Source organism: Rhipicephalus microplus, chromosome X (assembly GCF_043290135.1).
Source record: "Rhipicephalus microplus isolate Deutch F79 chromosome X, USDA_Rmic, whole genome shotgun sequence".
NCBI classification, from domain to species: Eukaryota; Metazoa; Arthropoda; class Arachnida; order Ixodida; family Ixodidae; genus Rhipicephalus; species Rhipicephalus microplus.
Window position 1 is genome coordinate 73,986,018 of NC_134710.1, and position 23,795 is coordinate 74,009,812.

The 23,795-nt window shown below is 49.7% G+C and overlaps 1 protein-coding gene across 1 annotated transcript in view; it reads right to left on the minus strand.

Moving 5' to 3' along the window:
* Positions 1 to 53: 53 nt before the first annotated feature.
* The window catches only part of LOC119176670 (uncharacterized), a 40,134-nt gene continuing 16,392 nt past the window's right edge, over positions 54 to 23,795 (minus strand). The window contains exon 2 of the mRNA XM_037428028.2: positions 54 to 2,807. Within this exon, the coding sequence (XP_037283925.2) occupies positions 699 to 2,807 (2,109 nt within the window). The 3' untranslated portion in view covers positions 54 to 698. The remainder of the gene's footprint in view (positions 2,808 to 23,795) is intronic.

Genomic DNA, 23,795 nt, shown 5'->3' on the forward strand with positions numbered 1-23,795 from the left:
TCGAAGTGCCCGACTTGTTGTCAGAGTTCTTCAAAATCCAGCAGGGCAGTGAACATGTTTGTAGAAGTAATTTATTAGCAGTGTCGAAACTATGTGCAAAAGCACCAATTTCACTGTTCTCTTGCCCACCACCATGCACACACACCCACACTCACACTCGTTGAGCCATAAAACCATTCAGTCTTCTCAGCTTTCAGCAGTGCTCCATTTCTGATATGGCAGTACGTTTTGAGTAAGTAGGGCTCCGCAACCTGTTCCAAAGGCACACTGGAATGATAAAACTAATTCAAAACTCCTTGTGAGTTCAGTAATGCTGAATGTCTATTTACAACAAAGTGGTAATAAAACATGTCCACCGTCAGCTGCGGCAAGAGAGTGAACAGTAGACCAACAAGTCAATGTATGTCTTGACTAATGTCTGAGTGGGTCCTTTGCACAGAGGCAAATTTTTTCATCAGAGAGTGTACTTCCGATGTTGGTGGGGATGTGCACGAAAAGCTGGCAGCCTGAATTTGCACCGTGAGCATGTGTATGGCATTTCTGTCCCCTCATTTTTGTATTCTCTTACTGGGGACATTAAGAAACTTATGGTGCAATGCTCAGTAGTAGTTCTTGTACTCATTGACTGCTCTCGCCACTGAACCCAGCACCGTGTGCCAGTGGCTTGCTTCTCCATCGCCCACCAACATCGACACTAGTCATGCATTCAAACCAGTAGCTGATACTTCCTCAGGGCTGGATGGATCAGCTATAAGTGGCAGGTCCCTGTCAACCTTGCTTGGCTTTGCGCTGCTCTCTGGCTTCTTAATGGTGACTTCGTTATGTTCATCAGATTCTACTGGTGTCGTTTGTGTAGCTGTTGGTGTAGTGCTTGCAACTTCTGAACTGGTTTCATCTACTGTTGTGGTCTCAGCCTTGTTGCCATGGTCCCTTTTGTATGCTCTCTCATCATCAATAGTGTGAAACCTTGGATCAGTTGGTTTTTCTTGACCATTTTTGTTCTTGGGGTAGTCCTCATTGCTAGCTTCTGTTGTGGATGGGTCTCGTGACCTTTTTTCTGGAAGAATTTCAGGAGTCGCACCGTCACGTTCTTCATAAGGTTCTGTGTAGGAAGTGCTCATTGCAGTCGTCTCTGCTGTTGTCATTGATGTGGTTGTTTCATCAGTGCGATACGTGGAAGGATTCATGGTAATCTCATCAGGGCTTAACGTGCTCTTTTCTGTAGGTGACCCTGATGTGGGTGCTTCTCTTTCGAGGCCACCAGGGGTGGTGAGGTCCACTGAGGGGTCCACAGTGTAAAAAGTAGTTGTAGGGGGTGTTGGAGGCACTGTTTTTTCACTGTACGTTGTTGGTTCCACAGTTGTGGTGCTTGTCGTGGGTTCTGTCATAGTAGTGGACTCTGTAGTGGTGGTGATGGGCTCATTGGTAGTCGTGATCATCTCCGTTGTGGTTGACTCTGTTGTTGCAGCTGTGGTTGATTCTGTTGTTGTGGTGATGATGGCAGTTGTTGTATCCACTCTGTCTGCACGCTCCTCAGGTTTGGGGGGTTCGTTACGTAGGCTAGAGGATGTTGGAGCTTCTGTAGTAGTAGTAGTCGTTGATGGTGGAGGGTCAGTTACAATATGGGGATGAACCTTGATGCGAAATTTGGGGTCATAGCGTGGGTAGTCTGGAGGGTAATGCCTGTGATGGGGCTTGAAGTGCTTGTGGTGCGAGTCATCCCAGCCTGTTGCGAATTTGTCCCAAGCGCTTGTGTCCGGTTTCCAGCCGCCTGATGGTGACTGCCAGCTGCCACTAGAGCTGTAGTGTTCCCAGCCACTAGCCGCTGGCTTCTCCCAGCCCCCCGACTGTGATGATCGTTCCCAGCCTCCGGATGGTGGGCGCTCCCAGCCACGTGTAGGTTTCTCCCAACCACTGGATGGGTGTCTATCCCAACCACTGGAGGGATGCTTCTCCCAGCCACTAGAGGGATGTTTTTCCCAGCCGCTGGAATGGTGTTTGTCCCAACCACTCGAGTGGGGTCTGTCCCAGCCTGCGGAGTGCGGCTTTTCCCATCCACTGCTTGCGTATTTCTCCCATCCCGAAGGCGGCTTCCATGTGGGCTTCTCCCAACCAGTGCTAGGTTTCTCCCAAGGGAAGTGCTCCTCGGGTTCAGGTGGTGGTGGCCTTTCTAGCGGGTCCTTCGTGCCACTCACAATGCGTATCTTGGGGCTCACATGCAGGCGAAATTTTACTGGTGGGATGCGTATCTTCGCATCAACTGTCTTGTAGTGTGGTTTCTTTTTGATGTGCCAGCCGTGACCATGGCCGTGGTCGTGACTGTGGTCGTGGCTGTGGTCTTCCCATGAGTGATGGTGGTGGTGATCTTCCTCAGGCGCAGCAGGCCGGATCTTGATGGTCACAGCACCGTGCTTTGGTTTTGGTGGGTTCCACGGTTGTGGCTCCCAGTGACTGGGTGGAGGTACCCAGTGCTCTTCAGGTGGTGAGATCCAGGGCCCTGAGCGTGACTTACTTCGTGGGTAGCTGCTGACTGGAGCCCGGTAAGGCGACTCCGGCCGCCTGTACGAACGGGGCGGTGTCAGACTGTAGGTTGGCCTGCCGTACTCGGGCTCGTCGTGGTGCGCCGAACTTCTCAACGGCCGCGAAGCAGCCTCATAAAGTGGCGCCGATGCGGCAGCGGTGGCGCTCGGCTTGGAGCCGAACGGTGCGAACAGCATGCCCAGGAACTGCTTGGTCGCCTGGTCTGTGAAATCCGACTGGCCCCGCACGGCAGTGGCCGCTAGGGTCACTAGCACGAGGGCTTTCATCTGCACAACAATATACATTGCACCTATCACATGCATTGTACTGATAAGCAATACTAGAAATAGCATTCACACTGTGAACTTAATGAGCTCCCACTCCCTTTGCAAAAGCTCTCTTTAAAGACTTTAGTTGCTCATTCCCTTTTGCTGGTTTCTCAAACCGAAATTTATGGCTACACATTGATGTCTACTCGATGATCATTCATTTTTTGTGTGTGTGAGAGAGAGAGGAGCACTTAACTAACAAAGAACTCAGTAGCAATGCGAGGTACAACCAGCTTGCTCAGTAAGTCGATTTCGTTAGTCTAAGAGTCTGGACACCCTGACAGGCATGTTGCTTGTTTTTTGTCCAATCCTCACGAATACAAGCCTAGACACCCAGCTCCGGGCCATCAAACACACTGACGAGGTGGCGACCAGGCATGGCCTGACAGCCCTCGCCACTTAGGAAACCGTCAGCTGCCTTAATAAAGTTGTTTACTACTATTGTCCTAGTCTTGTGAAGTAGTAAGGTTCTCTTCTTCTGTTATTTTACTCTCTCCCTACTTTTTTTTTTCTGGGTTTGAAGTGATCAATCGCACAGAGCAGTAACAGTGGGAAAGAAAGATTCCATGAGTTTGTCTCGTGTCGCACGCTGGCGCTGTGCCCACAAACACACAAATTTCGACTGAGTGGGGGATGGGAGGGGATGCTGCCCCTCCCCCCGGTTATAGCGTGCATAGTTATGGAATCTTGTAGAGCATTGATATGACGAACTGACTTGAGTAAACAGATGTTGCGTTTCACCGGTATCTTGGACACTCGTTTTGCCATGTCAGCAATGGTTTCGATAAAGTGCCAACACGGCCCGTTCTAAATGAAATACCAGGGGAACGCGAAGGTCGATATATTGCGTGACTGCGGGGATATGAAGTCGCCACCTGGGGCTTGCTGCGTGAAGTCGTACTATGAAGCATGCGCTAGTGCACTTCGTGTATCGTTTGTTCCGTGGCGCGTGCTCTTGGTCGGACGTAAATAAATGAATAAAGCTCGCAAACGCAGTTTATCGGGGGCTATAGTTCGCTTTGCGTGAGGCAAGCTTACTTCGTGCGCTGCCTAAGCCGAAGTAAACTTCGAAAAAGAAAAGGAACTGCAGAGAGGCCGCTGTACCTCTCACCAAGGCTCTTCTGCGCCTTGGCGCGCAGGTCAGACGGCCACTCGGATCCGGGATTCGCTCGCGACAATGAAAAAGCGTGGCGCTTTTCGCTGTGCTGTTTGGGCCGTGTCCTTTCGCTCCGGCTGTCGCGCGTCAAGCTGACAGCGGCTCGTTTGCTGTGTTGCATGGTCTGCTGCGCTGTCACTTGCCCGCTTGTGACGTGGGAAGTTGGATCTGCGGAACGGCCCTGGCCGTGGAGGCTGTCGCGCAGCGAGCGTGAATGCGCCCAGGTTCACGGGCGTTCATGGGCCTCGGGACTAGCTCGTACCGTTCGGGGAGAGGCACATGCCAGCGCTGAATGAAGCAGCTGACAAAAAAAAAAGCGCGCCGTTTTTCATTTCTCGAATTTGTCCCGTGGTAATGTAGTTCAACGTCAAACACGTGCCTCCGAGCCTCGGCCTCATAATTTGTCCCGGCACCAATGCTGGTCAGAAGTCCCCATTTCGGCTGTGGGCAAGAAGAAAGCGGACGTTCCCAATGAGAGAGTTTTCTCATTGGAACGCTCGACTGTCCGCGCTCCCTCAGGGCGACCCCCTGTTGATACATTGGTGCAGGATGGTGGACGTATTTATTCGCGCACTTTTCCCCGCGAGGCCCAGTCGAAGGAGCGTCTTCGGGTACCGTACAGGATGGAGACGTGTTTATTATTTTCTTTCCTTTATTGCGGTGCGCTATCTTTGCGTCTTCACCTCGCTCAACTTTCCAAGTTTCTGTGCCCCGATTCCAGAAGGCGAGGGTGCCTTTCCTCGGCTATCAGAGGAAATTCCCGGCGTCGGACGTGCCATTGTTCTTATCAAAATGAAGAAGGAGACTGCGGCCGCCCCGTACAGCATAAGCTGGCCGCCCTGTCACCTCGCGTGTCCCGAAAAGACTACTATAACGTTCTCGCGACGACTCGATAATCGTCAGTTACCGAAGGGCGCAGCCCGACCTGTTTTGCGTCGGCCACCAGCCTAGGCCGCAAGCGTACGCGTTCAGGCGACGTCCCTGCAGGTGGCGCACCAACTGCAGTTCGTCATCTCCTTTTCGCCGATCCGTGCAGCTGCAGGGCTAAACTGCGCGCTGCAGTCTAGCCCGGCCGTGGTTTAGCTCGTACCATCTTCCGGCGTACTCTTCGAGGGACGAGCACGCGCCGGTCGTGCAAAGGCGCATGCGCGCTGTTGTGACTGCGCTGTGAATTAAACCCGCCATCGCATGCATGGGCGGCGCGTTGCTGCGTTACAGGCCACCATGGTTGCGTGCGAGACACGACAAATGTCTGGCAGCTGCGCCCCTGAATGTCCGAATAGCGCGTGCCTCATTAGCACCGCCCTACCTGCGCTTCTATAATCACGTACCAAAGGCTTTGGCGTCCAAGCTGTTGTTGTTTTGCGCTGGTGATCTTGAGGCGGAGTATCTGGCATTTCACAGAAGCCACACCGTTTCGATTACGGAGCAGCTTTGCCATTGCGGTTCGCACTCAACTGTTTTGGACACGACATGTGGGGCTTAAACCGGGAGAGAGGGAGGGAGGGAGAGAGGCGGCCATCGGCACCAATTTGACTAGTGCTGAAGTACTTTTATTTTTCTTTAAGTAGTGCTTTATGCTGAAGAATTATAGGTGTACAATTTTAATAATATTAATTAAATAACAATTATTCGGTCAATGTGGCATCAGCCAAAAAAGTTTCCACGGCCACGCTGGCGGTGAGAGCGCGCACTTCTCAGCTGCTCCCGCTGACGAGAGTGGCGGCTGGTAGAGGCGGTGCGGGCGCGCACTGCCGTTACAAATCCAAAGGCCGCTGGCGGTACTGCTGCGTATTCAAGTAAAACAATATATAAAAAGAGGCAGGACGCATAGCAAAAATAGGGGACGTATAAAGAGGAAGCGGCGTTACATCCAAGTGGTCAGGCGAGCAAAATTCTGCTCTCGCTCTCCTATCTAGTGCTGTCGGGCTCGTTTCAACACCCAGTGGCGCGTGTCTGCTATATTTATTCGATTGTGAAGACAGCCACCAGTAGGAACCAAGGCCAAGCAGTCGAGTTTAAACGGCGTTCTGCCGGAAATAAAACGAGCGTATTATGCAACATACGGCACATGTAAACTTTTTTTATCTGGCCCGCTGAGCGTTGAGTCGTACTCTTCAGGACTAACAAAATTTCCATGCGTCCATACATCTGACCACCACCACCAAACTCCATGTGATGCCACCGCGTGAAGGGAATGATACGTTATGCAGGTAGTCTTCTTTTTTTTTTTTTAGAAACAGTTGCGTGTAAAAGAAAGCTGCCTTGCCCACGAGTCTTGTGCTGGGCCGCGTTCACCTACGCCTCTGAGCTGTTATAAAAGATACTCTCTCGGTGAACTCTCGATGCCGAGATGCCTCTGTTTAAATTAATTTGTGCAAAAGACGGGGTCCTTGTTAGAAACAATCGAAGCTTAGCTTTCTGGAGTCGGCCGACGCGGTAAGCGTTTTTCTCACTGGCTGCTGTGGTAAGTAACATTGGAATTTCTGCCTTGCTAGAGAGGTATCAATTGTCTTCGATTTTTACTCGTTCTTTAGTTCGCCAAACCCACAGTTTCAGTTTTTACGCTTGCCTGTGTCGGCCTAAAACGGCGTCTGATGAACCTCGATAATTGCTAGGCTTTCATATGCCAAACAACATATCATTTTGAGGTACGCTGTAGTCTGCGTATCAAGATTGTAACCGCTTGGGGTTCTCCAATGCGAACATATATCTTGGTTCACGGGTGTTCTTTCACCCCTCATCGAACTGTGGCCGCCGTGGTCGCTAATCTTTCCTGCGCACTCAAGAATAGCAGCGCGACAGCACACGTGCTATGCTGCCACGGTGGTTTGCTTGATCAACGTCCCCGTGCATGCTTACAGCGGACAGGGCGTACAACCGATGCCCGAAAAAAAAAAAGGACGCAGCTACCACTGACTTTACTTTTGTTTTGTTTTACTGCGGATGTTGGCAACGTGGTATCGTTGCAGTACGGACTTATCAATGTGGGCATGTTATCCAGTACTAGCATTAGCCCAAAACCCAGCAAGCAACCAGAAAATGAAGACGAGGGAGCTGTCATCACGGCACAGCGCTGTCCCTTCGATACTACATATGCATGGACGCAGTCCGCTTTGTAGGGCTTCTCTCCATTTTTCATTGCTTTTTATTTGAGGTAGCCTTCGGACAAAGTTATTTTTTCTAAACCACAGTGCAGTATTACTGGCGCAATGGCTTTTCAAGCTGTTCGTTCCAAAATGAAGCACGGCAGTGGCGCACGCGCGTGCTCTCGGAGTAGTACACTGCGGACGGTCGTCTGGGCGCGAGCGGCTCTGTTGTGTCGTGACTCTCCGCCAGGTGGTCTTTTTCGGCGCGTCACATCATCGTGCGCTGGTCTCCCATACGATACTGCTGAATGCGATTCACCGAGACACTACGCGCCATGGATCGTCACTATGCTCGAGGAAGCTTTTTGGCAGAACACACTTCTTCATAAGGCAGCTGTGCGTGAGGCTACCTGCTTGTGAATGAGTGATTTTTCTTCGTCTACTTAGGTTAACAGTTAACTTGAGTTCCTTAAGTCGCATAAGAAGGCTGTGAAGGCGTCCATGCGCTTTCTGTGTACATGAATCACTTGTACACGAAGAATGTTAATACTAAATGGGGGAAGCGAACTCGAAAATTGTCAAGCAAGTATTTAGACAACAGCCAAAATACCAAGCCAAAAGAAAACATCGGACACGAAGAAAGTGAAGGAAACACATGTGGAGAATTGGAATGTTTACGAACTCATCACTGGAGACCTAGCGAACTTTGAAGCAGGCAATTGCAAAAGAAAATATCTACGATAATTCGTGGGTGAGTTCTCTGCTGTTCGAGGCCAGAACGGGAGTATTGCGGACCAAGACGTACCGAGCCAAATAGTCCGCGTGGAGGAGGAAACGGCTAAACATTTGATTATGTTCTGTAAAGGGCTCCACCCTATAGTCCAAGATAATGGCGCGGAATGGCTTTCCTAATGGCAGCTTGGCTTTCCAAGGACAAACCGAATTGCTCTATTCTGCACTTTTTCAAGTTTATCTGTAAGTCCCTTAGTATATGGGTCCCAGCAAACGCACGCATACTCCAGTATACTGCGGATGTGTGTAAAATAGAGCTGCTCTCTAAGTTTTTGTGGTAAACTACTGAAGTTACGTTTCAGAAAACTTAATGTTCCTACCGCCTTGTTCCTAACGTAAATGACATGTTTATTCTATCTCAAATCAGCAGTGAAAAATACGCCTAGGTATTTATATTCCGTGACATATTGAAGATTAGCGTTATTGATCGTGTAATGATTTCTGCAGTGCGAGAGTTCCCTGGTAAAGGTGACGTGGACGCTTTTTCTCACATTCAACGACATTTTTTATTTATCACACCATGTGGCAATTAAATCTAAATTGTTTTGCAGTGCTTGTTTGTCAAGGTCACTATTGATGGCCCTATATACTATACAGTCATCTGCAAACATTCTAAATGATGGTGTGATACCAAAGTGATGCCATTTATGAACAACAAAAATAAAAGCGGAGCTAAGACTGATCCCTGGGGTACACCAGAGGTCGCAGCAACATATCTAGAGGAACAACCGTTCAGAGCCACAGACATCTGCATTTAGCGAAGATACTCAGCTATTCAAACAATAACCCTATCATCCAATTTGTAATATCGAAGTTTAGCGATCAAGAGACTATGCGTAACGACGTCAAAAGCTTTTCTGAAATCCAGAAATATACAGTCAACACTTAGCTGCTTGTCGACAGCTGAGGCAACGTCATGAGTATATTCTACCAATTGCGTCATACAAGAAAAGCTTTGCCGGAAACTATGCTGACTAGGATGAAGAAGGATATTGACAACAAGGTGGGACATGATGCTGCTATAAATCACATGTTCCATAACGTTGCATGCTATACTAGTTCACGACACTGGCCTATAATTCTCAACTCTGTCTCTCTGTCCACTTTTATCTATTGGTACCATGTGTGCCAACTTCCAGTCCCCAGGAACAATGCCGTCATTTAAGGAATTTTGAAATAAGCGACAAAAATATACACACAGAGTGCCCGAACAGTTAATAAGAAACAATGCCGGGATATTAATTATCCGGACCACTCGCTTTCGTGTGTTTCAAGCCTTGCAATAATCTCTCGAGTCCCGTCGCACTAAACGCAACCTCACACATTTTGTCGACTAGGACAGAAAAATCAACAGTTGTAACTGCACTAGCACCTGAAAAATCAGACTGAAATACCGACGAAAAGTAATTAACAAAAATTTCGACCTTACTCAGATGATCATTAATAATTCTGACGGACCAGTGCAATGGTTGAATAGAAGTGTCCTCCTTGCCGTTTCTTTTAACGTATTTCCAAAATTCCTTCGGATCGTCTACCAGCCTCTGGCCTAAGTTAGCGAAGTATGCTTGTTTGGCTGACCCAGCGAGCTTTCTAAAACTACGTTTTAACTCTGCTAACTGTATGTAGCGACTATCCAATTTCTGAGTCTTGCTAAGCTGATAGATTCTTCTGTTTTTTCTTAATAAAGAACTGACTTGCCTGTTAAACCATGGTTTATATCTTGAACTTTTGGAAGAGAACGTTCGAACGGGAACAAATTTAGCACGTAGTTCAAAAAGCTTCTCTTTAAGTACTCCCCATAACTCTTCCCCGTTTAATTCATCTGCCAATGTATCAAAAGTGGGAAAGTAAGATTCAAGAGCTACGTTTAGTGCAGCGTAGTTAGCCATGTTGTATGCATACACTGTTCTAGGGGCTTTTTTCGCTACACACACATTTCGAAATGTAGCGTCCGCTACAATATTTTGATGATCAGTTATACCGTGCAAAGCACATGTGGCTGAAATAATCTTCGGTGCGTCACAAAGTAACAAATCAAGCACGTTACCAACGTCATCATTACGCGAAGGATCTCTTACCAACCGATGCAGACTGTTTTCGTGCTTAAATATCGGACCGCGAGCGCACTGCTATAGTGTTGCTTTAGGCTTTCTTTACAACGCGGAAAAAATAACAGTGCTAGACGTATTGTACGGAAAACAATTTTGTCGGTGGTTTCTGAAAGTGTTCTACATCTCAGGCTTCATATTTTGGGTTTCCAGCCCATAATTAAGGAATTGGTAAATAAAGATTAATAATGAATTAGTATGGGGAAAAATAAAAAGATTGCCTGAGTAACTATACAGGCTAGTGTGAGTAGTACGCGTTTAGGTCAATTCGCCACTGAAGTGTCTTTGATTTTAGAATTCTTGACTCAAGTTATGACCCGGTATATATATATATATATATATATATATATATATATATATATATATATATATATATATATATATATATATATACACACACACACACACACACACACACACACACACACACACACACACACACACACACACGCACACACGCACACACGCACGCACACACACACACACACACACACACACACACACACACACACACACACACACACACACACACACACACACACACACACGAGAACACCACCAGGTCGGTGCAGCACCCTATTCGTTTTCAAGCAGCTATAAAACGCAAAATCCCGTGCTCGTATCCTCGTAATACCAGCCGGTCTACTTTTAAAATCCCGGCGTTACACGGCTCGTCCCGTGTGCGGAAATCGCAATTCTTCCGCTTCCGTCTCGTGCACTTACTGCATGCGCATCTCTCTGTGCCGCCCTTCTGCGCGGCCCGAAAAGATGTATGCGCCCAAGTTGCGGCCAGATATTGAGAAGAAAAAAATATAATAAAAACGCATTTTCCGGTTTGCGCCGGTGTCTCGACATTTGCATTGATACGCTTCTGGACCACCGTGGTGGTGTGTTTTTTGCTGTGGTTTCGTTTTACACAACCTCCTTTGGCACCTCGTTGCCCCGCCGCGGTGGTCTAGTGGCTAAGGTACTCGGCTGATGACCCGCAGGTCGCGGGATCGAATCCCGGCTGCGGCAGGGCTGCATTTCCGATGGAGGCGGAAATGTTGTAGTCCCGCGTGCTCAGATTTGGGTGCACGTTAAAGAACTCCAGGTGGTCGAAATTTCCGGAGCCCCTCCACTAGGGCGTCTCTCATAATCATATGGTGGTTTTGGGACGTTAAACCCCACAAATCAATCAATCAATCCTTTGGCACCTCGCGTGGGTGGTTTGTGGCCGGCAATTCGTGATCGATCTTTTTGACAGGCGGAAGTCAGTGTGTGCTGGTTGGTCGGCCGCAGACGCGCCTCTTCCAGGGGAGAACGCGGGCAGTGCACACGACCAGTCGGACAGTGGGCAGGAGTGAATGCAGGGGCGGCGCGTGGGTGCGCAGGCGCGTTTTGCGTGATACGATCCGAACGATGGCGAACTGCCGTTTGCTGCATCAGCGTCGGAGAAAAAATGGCACGTGCCCGTTGTTCTGTCTGGCCCTATAGATGTTTCATAAGTGAACAAATCGTGCAGAAAATGGGAGCCAACCAAACTTGTACGATGAGCCGTATCCGGTGGGATGAAACCAAGCGGGAGATAAAAGAAAGAGAGGAAAAACACATACAACACAACCTTGCTCGAGAATGCAGACGCAATTGAATGACTATAGTTCGTGCGGATAAAACGGCACTCGGGGAAAATCTGACACCTCATCGGTACAATGAGACACTCTACCCACACTCGAACCTGTGCGCGCATAATGGTCGTGGATTCGTGAACAGCTGAAATTGAGTCAACACGCCAAGAACCATTGTGAGCAGTTGCGTAAAGGGGGGGGGGGGGAGATACATACGAAATACCTGCATCCAGAGCGCAGATTATTGAATTCGTCTGTACTACATTGTTACATCTGGGAACGGAGGACAAGAGGCAATAAAGCCTCACGTTGTGGGGTCCTATGGGGATGAGAACGCTCTTCACGCTATGTAGAAATGGTTTACTTCATATTGTTGATGTGATCGTCAATGACTCTGTTTTGTCTTACTGCGTTTATACGGAGCACCGACGATTGTGCGCTCACTAAGGCGCATTTGATGTGTTCGAAAAAAAAAAAAAAAAACCTTGACGCTTCGCCTTTGCCTTCAAAAGTATGGAGAAAACGATAGCGTGATCGCGCCCCGTTTGTCTTCTCATTCGCTCGCCTTGTGGCGGTGATTCTGCACGGCACGTTCGAGAACACTTTTTTTTTTGTGGATTAAGATCACCGGGACACTACAGTAAAACAGTAAACGAAAACGAAGTAAGACTGACTAATATATATATATATATATATATATATATATATATATATATATATATATATATATATATATATATATATATATATATATATATATATATATATATATATATATATATATATATATTTACTTCAGCACCTCAATGTCAGTGTGACTTTGCGGGTGTCAAAGCATGTATTAAACATTGCCCCCCTCCCCATATTTTTGTATTTCGGCTGTATTGACTAATGCTATAAATTTTGCTGAAAGATGCTGTGTTTATAGAGTTCGGCTGAACACGGCGTAATTCTTTTTTACCTATGAACAGTTACGCCGACCATTTATTATTTACGCGATGCCTAAGACAGAGGGGAAAGAAAGAAAAAAAAAGGTCTATTAAAAATGCCGATAAAAAAAAAGTCCGATATCATGGTGAGCTGGTGCGGTAGCCGGAATGCGTCGTCACCTCTTTCTTTTTTTTTTTTTGCCTGCATTCTGGCGGTGAAAGTCACGATTTATGTTTTGTTCTCTGGCGTCCCATCAAACGGTACCAAGCGTGCGGTGACGCTGAGATAACTCCTTCCAGCGCCAGGGGCTGCTCCTTCGCAAGAGTGGCGGACCTCAAGACACGGTCGCAAGACCATGTCTTGAGGTCCGCCGGTTTTGCGTATGAGCCACCTGTGCCTTGTCCGAAAAGTTGGCATCGTACTTGAAATTCGGGAAAATTCCGCTCGAAACTGCCAGGACTGGCATTTGTGAGCGGATTGCTGTGTGGACTTTTGCATGTAACGCGTCCCGTCCTTGCATCCCCAACCGGCGGTGCTCCTCGACTTTCACTTGCGTCCCCGGCGCTGCCCAAGACATGACCGCACCCTGGCGCAAGAGTTTGGGCATTTCAGACTATTGCGTTCATTCCATTCGATTGATTTATATGTGGAGTTTAACGTCCCAAAACCACTATATGAATATGAGAGACGCCGTAGTGGAGGGCTCCGGAAATTTAGACCACCTGGGGTTCTTTAACGTGCACCCAAATCTGAGCACACGGGCCTACAACATTTCCGCCTCCATCGGAAATGCAGCCGCCGCAGCCGGGATTCGAACCCGCGCCCTGCGGGTCAGCAGCCGAGTACCTTAGCCGCTAGACCACCGCGGCGGGGCCATTCCATTCCTTCCATAGTTTTTATTTCGCTCGAGTTGGCCTGGCTGGTCGCTGTCGCATTTCGTAGATGTTTCATTTATCGCACTATTTAGGCGTGTTCTCGCTTCGGCAGCACTGCAGGTGCAACATAGTCGCCGCAGATTGCTAGCTTAAATGGGCTAGCGCTTAATACAGCTGTTTCTAAACTGCCGCCACTGCACTGGCATCTTGAGGTGGAGCGCAGCGTAGGATACCTAAAGGGAATGCGGGCAGTGCGCCGCCGTGTTATGCATATGCGTCGCTTGCCTCGCTGAAACACGACCGGTGCGACAGTCTGCAAAACTGAGGGGAGAGGGGCGTGTACCATTCGGTGGTCGAAGTGAAGCAAGTGACTCCGTGGAAAATTAGAGCCGCATAGCGAAGTTCAAGTGGTTAACCATTGGCTAGCCAGAAGTGATGAAGGGGACTCAAGCGCCCTCGCAAATTTCCATTTCGCGCGGGTACACGCACACATAAACGCACGCACCCACGAACATGCTTAAAGCAATCCCCTCCCTGGTTACGCTACTGTCTTTTTGGCATTAAGGGTGCTGCGACACTTGCCGACTTCCTTCAGCAGTTGCGTCACATTAAGTGGCACATAGCTACCGCGCATTTACTAGACGCGCGCTTCACAACCTTTTTAACTATCCACAGGTGGATGATATTTTTGCGACGTGCACGTATGATCGAATTGGCAGTCACCGCCGGCTCTTGGTAACGCGCGTGAGCAGTGATGTTTTATTATTTGTTTACTCTAATATTTATTTGCTATCATTTTTTTCGGGCGTTCGTGCCGAGCTTTTCCCGAACCACCGATGCGACAGGGAGGCGAACTTGGTTTGTCGCCCTGTCAGTAAATACGGGTCACCCGAACGGCGGCGTTTCGGTTCCTCGACAGAGCAGGCAGATGTTACGTGCACGGCTCACGGCAGGGAAGAAGGCGAGTGAACGAAAGTAGCGAAATTTCTCCGCTCGGTTTCCCCCCACTGGAGGTGCGCGACAAGAAACTGGTTTCCCGCGTGACCTGGGGGGGGCAAAGCGTTTCGCGTGCCACGCGTCTCACAGCCCAGTGCCGCTTTTGTTTCTTCGCTCTCACATTTATCGTGACTGCACGCGATGCCACGGTCTTCCATTCTCGCTCGGGGACGCAAATCGGCTCCGCGCTCGTTGGTCGCAGGTGCTGGCGCCCCCGGCGCTTCGAATACACAGATGCCGTCATTGTCGCGCGCAATTAAGGCCGGCGCGCGACGCCTGTTCGACTTGGCATCTGTCGCGTGCGGTCGTCGTTCCAGACGACGCGACTCTGGTTGCGCTTCTGAGCAACGGCGCACGCCCGAGCGTCTGAATATTGTCATGCTCCAGAAAGCGTTGACGCCTTTTCCCCTCGCGTCGCTGATCGCTCGAAGCCCTTGCCCCTCTTTTCTGATCACTTCCGCGATGCTATCGCTGTTGCGCGCCCTGCGGTCCGTGTATCTGTTTCAATCATTTTGCTTCTTCTGTGCGCGCCTCCGGCGAAGCCGCAATGAGGCCGACAATCCGGAAGCGACGCGAGAGACGAGGAAACGTCTGTCGTCGGGGTCGTAGCGCACACGTGGGCCGGCGTTCTGACCACGGCCCCTCACGTGCGACCCTTACCACGACCCCGCGCAAGAGGCGACAGCGTCCTGCTCGGCGAGGCCGATCATTGGCGACGATTTCCTGGCGGGGAGCGGACATCGCCGCCGCATTGTTCCACGCGCCGGTCCTTGTGTCTGTCGACGTCCACCGCTCGACCGAGCGCATAGCTTGTGAGTCCTCCGGGCGGGCCCGTATATATCGCGCGTCCCCGCCAGAGGGGATTTCCGCGTGAGAGCGAGCCCACCCGGAAACCGTATAACCGCGCGTCTATATTGCGTTTAAGGATAAAGGTTCGTCAGAGGCGCAGTTGTTCGCGCGAGTTCCTCTTTCCCTTGGTCCGCGTCTTCCTCGGTTGCCCACTTTGTACCGTGTCCTTCGCAAGAGGGCCGTGTGCAGTAATACAGTATGCATTTTCGTGCGCCGTTACGACTGGCGACCACGCGTCTCCCATCCGTGAAACTGTCTGTGCACGGCCGCTGCGCTAATTGGCGCCTCGATCGGCCTCCGCTGAGCGAGAGTTGTCCGTTCGAGAGTTGTTGGCGTGCGTTACCGAGGTGTGCCGAGCGGATCGGTTTCGCATGGCTACGACTCCCCTGGCTCCAAAACTGCGTTTCAGGCCGCACACCGGGGCCCAGATTCGCGAGGGCGCGGCTGTCCCGACAGCGCTCGCGTGGGGAGCAATCAGTGTCGCACTATTTGGGCGTACTTTGGCCCTGAGACAGAAAAAGGCGGCTCTTAATGAATGGTCTTCTGAAATTTCGAGGGTGTAATTAATCCAGGACAGTGTAAACAGACCACTACGCATTCCGGACTAGTGAATTAAATTAAATGGGGTTGGGCAATTGAATGAAAAGGGGATGGGAGAGGAAATGGAAAACTATTACAAGTAAGGAGTTCAGCGGTATTATGTATACTAATCATCTATAACCATTACTGTCCTGTGGGAGATGCATGTGCAGGGTCACGAATACGTGGGTGGATAACAGCGGTACAGAAATCGCAAGTTCGTCTGCCTTCAGACTTTTGCAGAGCGCTCTTAGTCATCGTAAGCTTTCCGGAAGTCTTGTTCCAGCCCGCTTCAGAAGCTCTTGGAAAGACCTTATTTCCGCTGACTAAAAGACGATTCAGACTGTGCTGTCCGACATAAATTCAGTTACCGATAATCGGCATTGCTCTCAGTTGTCGCTATTTTGGAGCATTACGCAGCGCGTTTGCGCGCGATTTCCGCGAAGAAAGATATTCAGAAGGGAGTTTTAGAATACCGTTTGCAAGCGCTGCGGGCGTTGCGAACGAAGCGGGTGCCAAAAGAGTTTCAGAATAGCGTTTGCCCTGCTGCGAACCGCAACGTACGATCGCAGCGACACCGTAGCCTCGAAACCAGCGCTTGCGGGCCACATGCGGGCCGCCATCACCACACGCAATTTCGGATTTTCTGCGTGCGGTCCACGAACGCCGACTCGCGTTATGACGCATGCGCAGTGGCAGCGACTGTACCGTAAGGGCTCGCGGTGCGCTCTTCTGAAACTCCCTATTTTGGGCTGCGACACATGCGTACAAAGGCTGACGTCACTGCCTTGGCGGTGCATATTAGGGGAATTACCCCGGTAATTTCCCACAGCCCAGGATGCTCAGACAGCCTTCTGTGAAAATGTCTGTGGGCTGCTTGCGTTGGAAAAACAAATTTTGCTCAGACACAATCGGTTAACAACGATAGCGCTATTCGCCTCTACAAGTGCCCTCTCATTGATTAGAAGTCTAAAGAAGCACGTGATACCTGCGTATACGTTTGTTCCTTTTTAACAATATGTGGTTACGCGATAGAATCCACGTGAAAATCGAGAGCATTTAGGATCTTGCGCCAGTGGTCCACGTTGCTTGCATGGTCGCATGTTCTCTGTCTTCTCATGACCAAGAGGTCTTGTTGGCCCGCTTCTTCTACTTCGAAACAAAACCATATTGGTTGCATGTTTCCATTGTTATTTTTTATTTTAGTTGCTGCGCAGAGTCACACGTGGACGTACAGACTAAGCTGCTGTGTGGTCGGCCTTTCGCGATTGCGTTGTGATGATTCAGTCGATGTAAAGCGTGCAGGGGGCTTCTGGAGCGCTGCAGCACCTTGAGACAGATCCTTTCGTGTACGATTTGGCTTCGAAGCTTTTGACAGACAGTATAAATTAGATATACGTGCCAATAAAAGGTTGCTGTACGTATAAATATATTCATGCTCGATATCTATGCCGTCCCTGTAAATATTATTTCAGCTGATATAGCGATTCAGACGTCACCCAATTGTTTCTTGTCTGAGTACGAACTATGCAAGAGGTAGATTTGTGCTCGCTAATTAGGCGTGTTGAATGCCTTTTCAAAGAACCCTACCACATCATACCAGTCGATAAAGCAGAAGTAGCCTAGGAAAATAAAATTAGAAGTGGTAATTCTATTTGGAGATCCCACACCGGCTTACGTTCTTGCGCTGCAGGAGAAACCGGAAACGCGAACTTGTCTCGTCACAGGGTATGCTTGCGTTAATAGACGTGCCTGCTGCTTCGTTTGGTTCGTCGACGCAATAATCCGTGACTCTATTCACCGTCAATCTCCATCGACCCTGTGCAATTCGCGACGCACAGATAACGCCAATAGCGGGTGCACTCGGCGTGACACGCAAGGACGACTCTGTTCGCGGGGTTGTCGCGTCTTATCGCTTTGGCTGGCACTGCGGCGAGAGAGAGAGCGAGAGCGGAGCTCTTTCTACAAGGATAAACAGAAGCCGGTTGCATCCACGGCTACGCGGTCCCAACAATGGTTGCGCTTGTCGACCACTGTCTATTAGGAAGTTATCTCCCATTGTCGGCCCGACCCCTGCTGCCAGACAAGCCGTCATCAGTGTAGGAGGAGAAAAAAAAAAACACGGCATCATTGGCGATATGTGTGTACGCACACACCTTCTATAGGAGCACAACCGGACAACTGACCGCTGTCGCGTTCAGCTGGGCTCCACTGCATATGCATGAATACGCGCGGCCGGTCGACGGCTCTACGCGAAAGCGGCATAGGTCAGGCTCGGCTGGCCAGGATCAGCTGTGGAGGCGGGTGGTGTCTTGTAGTGAGGAAGGCGTGGGGTGGCGAAAGGAGGCTCCTTTCCGCTGATGGCCGCGTCGGCTTTATGTCGCGACTCCCACTGCGCGTGTGTGTTCAACGTCCCTTTCGCCGTCGGCGGTCCATTGTCCCCGGGGGACTCGGACGATGCTCGCGCTTGTCGCTCGACCAAGTGCAACGATGCCTGACGGCAGCGGTCGTGGACATGGCGGGGGCGGTAGGCTCGCGAGGATGGCATGCCTAGCGGCCCTTGAGGATTAATTGCTCCTTGTATACCTCGTTCTCCCCCTACTTTGTTGCGAAGAAAAGAATAAATTTACCGGTGTCGTTGGCCAAGCCTTCGTTAACGAGGACTGCTCAGCCGACTTTTGCGAGCTTCGGCCTATGCCTTCAGCCTATTCCTTAGTAGTATGCATTCGAGTCCTTCCCTTCGTTGGCAGTGCTTGCGCTAGAGGCATCAGTTGAGGTGTCCTCACATGAGAGACAGTTATTGTGCACTCCACACCCCATTTTCTTACCTGTCCGCCTTTTCCTTTAGAATCACCCCCCTCCCCCCGATGAATGGAAACGTGTGTTGCCCATGCTCGGTCTTGTGCTCCGCATTTTGAAAACTTGTTCATGCAGGTGAGTGGCAGAGGCAAGGTAGCAAACCAGATGCTTTTTTTCCGGTCAACTTCCCGTCTCTGAATATCAAATAGCGCCGTGGTAGACGGCTTTGGCGCTATCCCGAGAGATGACATTTGATCCAGTTAAAACGTGGGAGAAAACAGCGCGGATTTTACGTGGACGCTGCAAGAGATTAGTGCAGCAGTGCGTGCGTGATTTCTTTCTGCGTTCGTGCGGAACGTGCGCTGTCGTATGGAACGCTGTTCGATGTGGGACAGCGTTCTTGTGAACGATCGCGCGTTACCGCGATCGTTCAGCTGCTGTTCATCTATGCCATGCTTGCGGACGTGATCAGAAACGGAAGTATGGGGGATAACACTTTCGTCACCTTCTATTGTGATTCGCTGCTCGATGTCAATAAATCTATCGGCTGCTGCGTGACGGGACGACCACTTCGTTGTTAAGTCAACAAAGACGCGGCATGAATAGGGGACGCACACCGGTGGCGTCCGTTAGGTGAAAGAACCGGTCACGCGGAAAGATGTTCCGGGTGGTTATCCCTGCACGAGCGTGACTGCATGAGGGCGTAGTGAGCTTGTGTGTGAACACGCGTGGCCGTCAAAGATGTCTTTCTTATTCCAATGCACGCGGTGGAACATTCCATACCCGATCAATTTCGAATGCTGTGCGACTGCATGTTTTCATTCGCTTTGGCTGTGGGATTCTTATGGTACCGGGCCACCATGTAAAGAAGCCTTGTTGAGTAGGAAGTACATGAACGCCCACAGAGGTCCCACCAATTAATACCACAGAATTATTAGTTTGCTGCCCATTATCTCTGTAGTTGTTCGACCGCTCTATGCAGTGCGCCAGCGGTACTAATGCGGCGTGTGGACTGTTGCGTGACTTCCAACTATCATGTGTCTTTTGTGTGCAAATGCCTAGTTGAAAGTGTTACCTTCACCAGACGCCGTTTTTGGTCTATAAAGTTACTTTGTGAAAGTAAACGAGGTCATGTTGAAATGGATCACACACAATCTTGTCGCAGTGTGTCGCCTGTTGTCGTGTCAAGCAGTTGTGACGTTTATACCCGCTCAACCATGTTTCGATTTGAATCACAGGAACGCGTCTGATGCGGTCAGGGGCGCCGTGGAGCTCTCCAGATTCATTTAGATGACGCAGATGCCTTTGGCGTGCACCTGCAGTGCGATGCGCCAGCGTTTCTAAATTTCGCTTCCCATCAAAGCGCGCTCACCAGGACCGAAGACTGAACCGCTGACCTTGTGAGCAGTAGAGTTAATCGAGTGTAGTGACAATATGAAAAAAAAAAAACCGCGTCTGTCCGCGGGTCTTCTGCCCAGCGGTTGGCGCGCGTTCCCTTTTGCGGGTCGTAGGAACGGAAAGCCGGTGCGGCGGGTCTCTCCCCCACCAGCATCGTTGGCGAGAGAGGTGTGCGGATGCGGCCAGCGCCGGACCGGCGGACTTTTCCATGCGCTCGGCTGCCCCGAACGCGGAACTGCAGTGATCGCCGGCGGGAAGGGGGGAGAGCGGGGCCGCTGAAAGTGGCTGCAGAAATAAACGCGCGCCGCTGTCAGATGCTCGGGCCGGCGTCGCACTTCCTCCTGTTATTTCAACCCGTTTCTCTCTCATCGTTTTCGTTCTCTCCGTACGTCGGCTGCCGTTCGCGCGCCAGTTATGACGTTGCGGAATGCGGTTCCTCCTACAAGCAGGAAAGCGAAAGCTCCCTTGTCACTGGAAGCGGCTGCCCTGGCTCAGCCAGGGAGGGGCTGACCTGGCCTAATGAAGGCTGCCACCCTGACGTGACCTTCGCCTTCGACGTCCGTGCCCGTCAAATACTTCAAGGCCCTCTCCTTTCCCAATAGCCGTAACGAGCAAAGACGTCGATTTCCTTGCCGGTGACGCTTCCGCGGACCGCCGGGTTGCTTCGACAGTGCAGGGCCAGACGCACACGGGAGGGTTCCGGAGGGATAAAAGGATAAGATTAAAGGTATATATATATATATGATTAGTGGAGTTTATTGGCGCAAGGGCCAGATATGGCCAAAGTATATATATATATATATATATATATATATATATATATATATATATATATATATATATATATATATATATATATGAGAGATAGGAAAGATGGAATCACGGTCACAGGAGTGCGAGGACGGGCACCACTTGCGAGAGCTCTTGTCGGCGTCAGGAAATGGCGTAGGGTAAGTCCAGCAGGTCAGAGCTACGCTGACGTCGGAGATCGCGAGGACACAACCGGTCGGCACGAAATCCAGCGAGCGAGTGAGAGGTTCATAACGTATCGCTTAAGCCACGAGCGGTCAGGTTGTTTTCCGCGGGCCGGGTGCCTGCTCAAATGGCAGCTTTTTGCTTTAATTTCTAAGTGCATTTTGGAAATGTTACAGCGCACGCAGACGAGGACAAAAGAAGGAAAGGGAAGACACAAATACCAACTATCCCACCAAGGCATCCTCATGAAATTTGTTATTGTAATCTGCTTGTTTATTTTTTGAGTGCTTTTGAAAAAAAAAAGGGGGGGGGTAATTAGCTGCAGAGTGCGTGAAAAAAAAATTTGATGCAGGTTTGATGCAGGTAATACAACAGGTACTTGTAGGAGGCATCCAGCAGGTAATCTCGAACATTCGATATTAGTTTGGCCTCCCTGTGCCTGATGCCCTTGGTAACAGGATGCAGCTATAAGATGGGACTAACATTCGCCGCAGGCAAGAATTTGCTCTATACTTTGGGCCAGTCGAAGGCCCTCGCAGGTCGTCATGCACGCGTGATTTCAGCTATAGCGCGAAGCCTCTACTTCCTTGAGACCCGGCAAAGGTTATTTGCGGGGAAGGAAGCGGACATATGGGGGTAAAAGGGCATGCGTGTCCAGCCGGGAAAGGGGAGGAGAGAGAGACCTGTAGGAAGCGAGAGACGTGGGCTGTCAAGTAAAGATGGCCGTTCAGTCGGCCGGGTTGTTCAACGGACGCCCACTAAATGGGAATCCTAGTCATCGAATCCAATCCACGGTAACAGTGAATGAGTAGAACCCGTCTAGCCTGTTTATTTGTTGGCTATTTCGAGAACCGTGTGAATGCGCGATAAACGCTGTTACGTTTGCGCGTGGGTCACTTATTTGTTTCCTACTTGCTTTCCTCGTTCTTTTTATGTCTTCTTCCTCCTTCCACAGTGATTGGTCGAAAATCAGGTGCAACAAGGTTGAACCTTTGCGTTTCCGTTTTGCTGGTTCAATATTAACGTCGCCATAGCTGGTGATCTTTAGCGTGACGAAGTTCCCGGTATGCCGATTTGAAAATTCAAATTCGCAACACATGGCAACTCTAAAGTTGTATTTGCAAGTATAAATTATTATGATTGGTTTCCCATACTAATTCACAGTTATGTCGTTGCCGCTCGTGCCACTTTTGCATTGATGACTGTTTATGAGCCGCCACCGACGACTCTGTTGACAAATAGCATTGCTCTGGTGTGCGCTGACGTCTTTGTGGCTGGGGATTCAAATGCCTAGAGTCCGCTCTGGAGTGCTCAGCCTTCGATGCGCGACACTTGTTCAATTATTCTTTCGACATGGGTTGATAATTTTTAAACGACCCCTCTTATCCCCCAAAAGTGAAAACTTGTGAAGTTGGATAGATGTACGCCTGTGTTGTATTTCGGTGGTGGCTACAGTTCTCCGATCGAAGGTTTGATCCCGGCTATGGCGGTCGCATTTCTCTGAAGGCGAAATGCTAGTGGCCCATGTAATGCGTGATGAGTGACAATGCACGTTTAAGGATCATCAGGTGGTCGAAATTCCCGGAGCTCTCTACCATGGCGTGTCCCATAATACGTGCCAGTAGCATCAATTAATCATACATAATAATCAATTAATATGTATGATGATTGTATTTATTTAGCAGGCTTGTTTTCTCAAATGTTGGGCTGATCTAATCAATTAATATGTACACTGATTGTATTTACTTAGGTGGAAATCGAATGCTTTTTGGACATATATGTTCCCCTGTGAACTGTAATCGTGTAACCGCTTTTGTACTCGGCCTCTTCATCGTCGCCTGCTTGACACATTCCCAGAGCGTGAACACCGGAACCCCAGATGTATGTTATCAATTCCTTGTATGCTGTTAACTGTGCAACTTGAAACTTACTTTAGTTATCAATAATATATGTCTGGCTTCTGGAACGGAGTATTAAGGGGGAAAAGTTTCGCTACAGGTGCTTCGGAGTCGCTTTTCCTCTCGAAAAGCCTCGTGTCGACGAGGTTACTGGGTCAGCGCTGTCGCCTGATCTCAGACACTGTTAACAAGATCGAGTAACGGCTTCTGCTAGGCACGGTCTTCAGTGTGCTGCACTGTCTGCTTCTGCGATATACCGTCCAAAACTATTTTTGTGCTCTACTTCGCGAAATTCTGCATGCGACCGTAGTTAGTTCACCGGGCTTCGGTGCTTGAAGTGCAGCGTTGAATTCTTGCTATCGGACATTTTTGTTCATTTTCATCGGGTGTATACATCTGCGCTGCCTGTGCGTACGTGCGCGCGTGCTTGTGTGTAGTTCACATCGCTGGTCACATACGTCGAAGATGAAGCAATGCTATTCAAATTTAAGGAAGAAAAAGGGAAAAAAAAACGAGACAGGGAAAGGATCTTTAAAATTGGCGCACTTGTGTGCACACACGCGATTTTTGTGCAGTGCAGGACGACAATATGCCACGTGATCTGTGTCGGCCTACTCGTACCCTCGAGGTGGCGGGGGGGGGGGGGGGTGGCCAGCTGGAGGTATGATCGGTTGGAGCCCCCCCCCCCCTCCCAGAGCAAGCAGCAAGCATATTCAAAACACAACGCATATCTTCCTATCCTCCGTATACGCTCCTCAAGGAACTCCCTTGTCATGAGTGCCCCTTTATAGTAAAAAAAAATTCTGGCGCCTCCCTTGCCTTGAAAGCTCTGAAGCCATCCCCTGCGGATTGATTTGTGACGTCCCTGGACGTACTTCCATCGTGGGCGAAACGC